Source organism: Helianthus annuus, chromosome 17, assembly GCF_002127325.2.
Source record: "Helianthus annuus cultivar XRQ/B chromosome 17, HanXRQr2.0-SUNRISE, whole genome shotgun sequence".
In the NCBI taxonomy this organism is placed as follows: Eukaryota; Viridiplantae; Streptophyta; class Magnoliopsida; order Asterales; family Asteraceae; genus Helianthus; species Helianthus annuus.
The window spans coordinates 191975821-191982376 of NC_035449.2; the positions used below are offsets into that span (position 1 = coordinate 191975821).

At 44.5% G+C, this 6556-nt stretch overlaps 1 protein-coding gene across 1 annotated transcript; it reads left to right on the plus strand.

Moving 5' to 3' along the window:
• The first annotated feature begins 277 nt into the window (after nucleotides 1-277).
• LOC110925463 lies at nucleotides 278-730 on the plus strand. The gene has a single exon (XM_022169417.1). The coding sequence runs from the start codon at nucleotides 278-280 to the stop codon at nucleotides 728-730; it is 453 nt and encodes a 150-aa protein (XP_022025109.1).
• Nucleotides 731-6556: the final 5826 nt, after the last annotated feature.

A 6556-nucleotide genomic window follows, 5' to 3' on the forward strand; every position in this document is an offset into this window, starting at 1 on the left:
AACCAAATGAGTATTGTGACTTTCACAAAGGGTTTGGCCATAGAACTGATGATTTCATGTACCTAAAAAGAGAAATAGAAGCCGCGGTTAAAACAGGAAAACTGGCCCATTTGGTTAAGGAAATTAAGGACGGAGGGGGGGTCGCAAAGGGAAAGATGCACGGGAGCCTGGGAAGGCAGATGTAGATATGATTAGAAGGAGGAATGAATTTGATACCACCAGGAGTGTAAAAGCCAGAATCCTGGGCTCCCCAGACTGCATGAAATCTCCCATCCTAATGCCGCACCTGGAAGAAAACGAAGTGCAACGGCTCCCACTCAACATCTCAGCCGTGATAGCTGGCCACAAAGTGGCCAGGATACACGTGGACGGAGGATCTGGGGTAGAAGTCATATACGAACATTGTTTCCTCAGATTTGACAGGGATGTAAGAGACCGACTTGAGGAGGATTCAATCCCTCTAGTAGGATTCAACAACAGTGTGCCACACCCCCTGGGGAAGATCAAGTTCCCATTCACAGTTGGGGTAGGGGATCGAGTTCAAACGATAAACTTGACTTTCACAGTGGTCCGAGCACCCTCAAAATACAACGTAATCCTGGGAAGACCCGGGATTGGAGATTTGCAAGCACAGGCATCCACCCCACACGGAGCCTTAGTATTTCAGACACCAAAGGGCTTGGCTTGGGTTCCCGAAGCAAACGGTCAAAGTGGGAAGTCACCTAAGTGACAAGTGCAAGAGTGCCCTCAAGGAACTGCTCCTCCTCAACATAGACGTATTTGCATTCCAACATGGGGATATGACAGAAATCCCGAGAAGCTTGACTGAGCACCGACTCAATACGTATACATGGGCAAAACCGGTGAAACAGAAAAAACGAAGCATGGGTCCCAGCAAGAGGAGGGCCGCCTGTGAAGAAACCAGGAAACTGCTCAAAGCGGGAATAGTCAGGGAGGTGAAGTACCCATCCTGGGTTGCTAACCCGATTATGGTCCAGAAGAAAGATGGGAGATAGAGGGTGTGCATCGACTTCCAAGATCTGAACAAAGCATGTTCTAAGGACTGTTATCATCTCCCGGAAACAGATGTCCAAGTGGACTCCTTATCCCAATACCCCCTGAAATGCTTTTTGGATGCCTACAAAAGATACCATCAAACACAGATGTCAACGGAAGATGAGGAAAAAACCGCCTTCATCACAGACGAGGGGACATTTTGTTATACCAAAACGCCCTTCGTTCTTAAAAATGCTGGGGCCACATATAAAAGATTTATGAACTCCCTCTTCAGGGAACAACGGGGAAGAAACTTGGAGGTATACGTCGATGACATCGTTATCAAAAGCCTAACCGAAATGGCCATGATAGACGATATAACCGAAACCCTCCACACCATGCAAGATGTGAATATGAAACTAAACCCCGGGAAGTGCTGTTTTGGGGTAGAACAAGGAAAACTCTTGGGGGTAGTAGTCACAAAGGGCGGAAACAAAGCTAACCCGGAGAAGACTCAAGCTGTGGCCGAAATGCGATCTCCCAGGTCTTTGAAAGACACCCAGCAGCTAAACGGGAGGCTAATCGCTTTAAACCGTTTTTTGTCAAAAGTAGCTGACAGAACCCTTCCCTTCATGAAGGTGCTGAAGGACTAACTTCAAACGGACAAGATTAATTGGACCTCTAAGGCGGAAGCCGCTTTCCAAGAAATGAAGGCCTATATTTGTAAACTCCCAACACTGGCCACCCAAGTACCCGGGGAACATCTGACCTTGTACCTGTCCGCCTAAAAAACAACCATAAGTGCGGCCATGATGGTGGAACGGGAGGGAAAACAGATACCAATATATTTCATCAGTAGAACACCTAAAGGCCATGAAGAACGTTACATGCCCCTGGAAAAGTTAGCGTTGGCCTTTGTTTTCGCATGCAGGAGACTCAGGAGGTATTTCCAAGGGCACAAGGACACCCCGATGACAGATCAACCCCTCCAAAAGGTGCCCAAGAGGCCGGAGCTGTCGGGATGATTGGCTAAATGGGACGTGGAACTGGGAAAACACTCCTTGGAGTTCAAACCCAGGACAGCCGTGAAAGGACAAACACAGGCAGATTTCCTGGCAGAAGTCCCTGAGGATGAAGAAAAAGAACTCCCAAAATGGGAATCCTTGAAAAGAAAAGAGAAAGAGAAGGAAGACAAGGCTGTGTGGAAACTCTTCACCGATGGAGCCTCCAGTGAAGAAGGGAGCGGAGCAGGCATTACTTTGATAAGCCCTGAGGGAATCGAGCTAACCTGTGCCATAAGACTGGACTTCGAAAACACCAACAACACTGCAGAATATGAAGCCCTCTTAGCAGGGATGAGGCTAGCAGAAAAGACGAAAGCAAAACATGTGGAAGCTAGCACTGATTCACAGTTGGTAGTCAAACAATACCAAGGAGAGTATGAGGCCAAAGACAACACCATGGCTCAGTACGTGGCAAAGGTAAAAGAGATGGCCAAGGTATTCAAACTTTTAAGCTAGAATACATTCCCTGAGGGAGAAACAGAAAGTCCGATGCCCTCAGTAAGCTAGCCTAAGTAGCATTCGATCACTTAGCAAGAGAAGTCAAAGTGGAAGTCCTAACCCCCCCCTCCATCAGTACAGAGGAGGTAGCTGCAGTTGAAAACACACAAGAAACATGGATGACACCAATTGTAAAGTTCCTCAGGGACGGGACCCTTATCTGCCGGAACAAAACGATGTTCTCTCCTAAAGGCTAAAGCATTCTGGAAGTCCCTTCCATCAACAAGAAAATCCCTTCTCTTGTGGATAAGGTACCTCAGCAGTCGCTTACAAGAACAGGAACGTATACTTTCCATGGAATTAAGTCCAGGAAAAGTTCCTTCCGAGATTATGAAGAGTATCCCGTTCCTTGGGATCAAGTGTTTTAGAAGTCCCTTCCATAAACAGGAACATATCCCTCCCTCGGGATCCAGTATTAAGGAAACTCCTTCCAAGAATAGGAAGGAACATATCCCTCACTCGGGATTCAGCCTCGAAGAAACTCCTTCCGAGAATATGAAATGATGAAGTACAAGGGCCGTTCGATCATTAATCAAAAGATGAATTGAATGAAAATACAAGAGGAATGTGAAGTAAATTAGTTTGGGGACCAATGTGTCATTATTTGAAATTTAAATGTGGGAGGTAACTAAAGTGGGAGTTTCACGATGGAGATTAGTATCTCTGGGGATTAAGTCTTGGAGGAGCCGCCTCCGAAAAAATGAAGATGTCCCACCCTATGTGATTAGGGGTCTCGTAAGTCTCTTCAACGAACAGGAACAGGTTTCTCCCAAGAAAAGGAGGGTATCCCCTCCCGTGGGATTAAGTATCGCAAAAGTCTATTCAACGAACAGAAGTGCACCCGACTACGGGATCAAGTATTGGTAAAGTTCCTTCTAAGGACGGGAAAGTACATCCCAGGGATTTGATATATGAGGAAAATCCTCCTTAAAATTTCGCACCTGAACAACTTATTAAAAAAAGGGGGGAGGGGGAGAGCCCCTTGACAAGGGACTTCGAATCTGGAGAATCCCTTCCTGGAAAAGAAAAGATCTCAACCACAGGTCTGTGTCTTAGAAAGTATCTCTCCAAAGAAGAGGAGCCCCATCTCGGGGTCGCATACGTTTGAAGAAGTCTCTCCAAGAGGAGAGGGTTGCACATTCCATGGGCACCAATTTTTAGAGAATTACAACATCTCTCCAGGGTAGGAAAGAGCCCTTAACAAGGACTCACATAGGAGGGTTCCTTTTACAAAACAAGTGTTTTTAAAGTGCTCATAAAACCTCTCCAAAAGGAGAAGATGCCACCCCTTCTCGAAGAACAAAAACCTGAACGGTTTGAGGACCTTGTTAACGGGTCAAACAGGATCATCTAGGCAGACGTGCCGAACGATCTTACAATAAAATAAACATGTACATAGGCATACAGACATGCCGCCTTAATCAAAACAAGGCAAAGCCCGACCGTGGGGCTAGGACTAAGTCGACTACGTCCAAAAAAGCCGAAGCAAGCATATGAAAGTCCAAGTGGCCCAAACGCCATTGGACAACAGGCCCAACAGAAGCTTTAACAACTTAAAACAAGTTACAAAGCGGGCCTAGACAAAGCCTTTACAACTTAAGCAAGTTACGAAGCAAACTATAGAAAGCTTTTACAACTTAAGCAAGTTACGAAGCAAACTATAGAAAGCTTTAACAACCTAAGCAGGTTACGAAGCAAACTTGTACAAAGCTTTAACAACTCAAGCAAGTTACGAAGCAAACTTGTACAAAGCTTTAAGAACTCAAGCAAGTTACGAAGCAAACTTATATAAAGCTTTAAACAACTTAAACGAGCAAACTATAGAAAGCTTTAGCAACCCAAACACGTTACAAGGCAAACTCATAGGAAAGTTTTAACAACTCAAGCAGGCTGCGAAGCAAACTCATGCAAGGTTTCAAACGAGTCACAAAACGGGTCTATGCAAAGCTTTAACAACTTAAAAAGTTACAAAGCGACCCATAGAAAGTCTTAACGGCTTAAACAGGGTACAGAGAAAATTGATGAGAAAGTTTTAACAGTTCAAGCAAGGCAAAAACCCTCATTAGAGGAGCACCATACAAGGAGTATAACACGGTAAATAAAGCATCCCAGTCGATGCTCTTAAAAGAAACTACTCTTGAACGAGTACCTCAATCGAAATGCCCTAAAGGAAGACATGGCAAAACAATCTAAATAGCATAAACGCTATAAAAAGGTACTATCAAACAAGTGCATGGGAAAAGATGCCGTCAAGGAGGCATAGATTGACGTAAGGTATCGTGCTACCCTACTTGAGGGGTCACCTTGCTATTTCGAGCGCTGAATGCAAGGTTGTCCTAAGGATAACAAAACAGATAACTTTGGCATAACGTGCCCCAGGCTATGTTACCCGACAGGCCGGGATGATATATTGAGGGCGGATAATGACCCGCCTAGATTTTCAGGGACTGGAACAAGTCCTGCACCCATTCATGAGTAAATAGGCTTGGACTAAGGATGACTTGACGACGAGGGTCCCCGCTTGGGCTCCTCGTCCGGGCTCATCGCCCTAGATTGGTGGCTGGGCTCGAGCCTACTTGTGTCTTTCCCGGTATATTTAGTTGGTTTGAGTGGGCCATGTCCTGATAAGCCCACTCTTGGATCGGCCCATTAGGGCTATAGCCCAAATATCTCATTATATAAGGAAAACTTCCTTCTACTAGAAGACGGATGACATTTCCCCACAAAAAAAGGTTACTCCTTCCTTCCCTACTCTAATATTACTCCTGCTCCTTCTCTCTAAACTACACTCTTTACTTGCACTTATAACTATCATTGCCATACATGATACTGACTTGAGCGTCGGAGTGCCCACGGGGTGAACCCCCTCGGGCCCTCTAACTAGATCTTCATGTGGTTGCAGCCCAAGACCCGACACATCGCAAGAGGGACTGTCACCATGACGACAAGATGACGAACCTGAACCGGAGCTCACCGAATCTAAGGTTAGTGCCGCCAAACTCCCTGAACCACTTCAGGGATATGGGGATTCGACAGTTGTTGTTAATTGTTGTTGCTCTAATGAGTCAGAGAAACAATTTCATATGTTCTATTTTAGTCAACTCGGAATGTGATAACATCACACGAGGGTAACAATGAGTTTCGTAACGAATTGTTGGAAAATATTAGGGAAATTTTTTACTAATTTTGGATAATTAGTAATTGTATTTATATATGAGTTAAATATATAATTATTTATATGTTTGTGTTCTATGATGTGAGAGTTTTACAAACGAATCAAACTCCATTTAAATCAGAGCTAAGATGAATACGATACCGATGCTCGAAGTTCTTGAATTGAATTTTTCTAAACTTTGATGAGTCTTTCAAGAAGGTTGTTTTGTTTTAGAAGGTTGTTTTGTTTTGACTCTTTCAAGAAAGAATCATTATGGAGCTTTTGATTATGTCTCGTAACAAGAATCGTTATGGAGCTTTTAATTAGGGGAAATCGCAAGAATGGCCTTGACCCAGTCAAAATTTCCAAACTAGCCATTCAAAACGTCTTGCTGAGACGCCACCACACCCCTGTAACGTCTCAACTATTGACCAACGAAAGGGCTGCACGTGGCCGACAAACTTTGACGTCTCTGATCAATCATGACTGGCCTATTTTCCCAAAGTAAAGTTTGACGTCTCTGACCAAACTTTGACGTCTCTGACCAACGAAACGTCTTGGATAATAAAATAAAATAAAACCAATTCCCCATTAATGAATATTAAAATGGGTCTGACCTGTTTCTTGAGATAATAAAATAAAACACTAAGTTCTCACTACTGAAAAGCACATTACCAATAAATGTTTCTCTCTCCTCTTTATCTCTCATCTGTTTCATCTTCTTCACCTTGAGCACCACCACCACCCTCACCGAGCACCACCACCCTCACCGAGCACCACAAACCTCCACCCACCACAACCACCACCGTAAACCACCACGGTCCACCACCATCACCTACCGAAG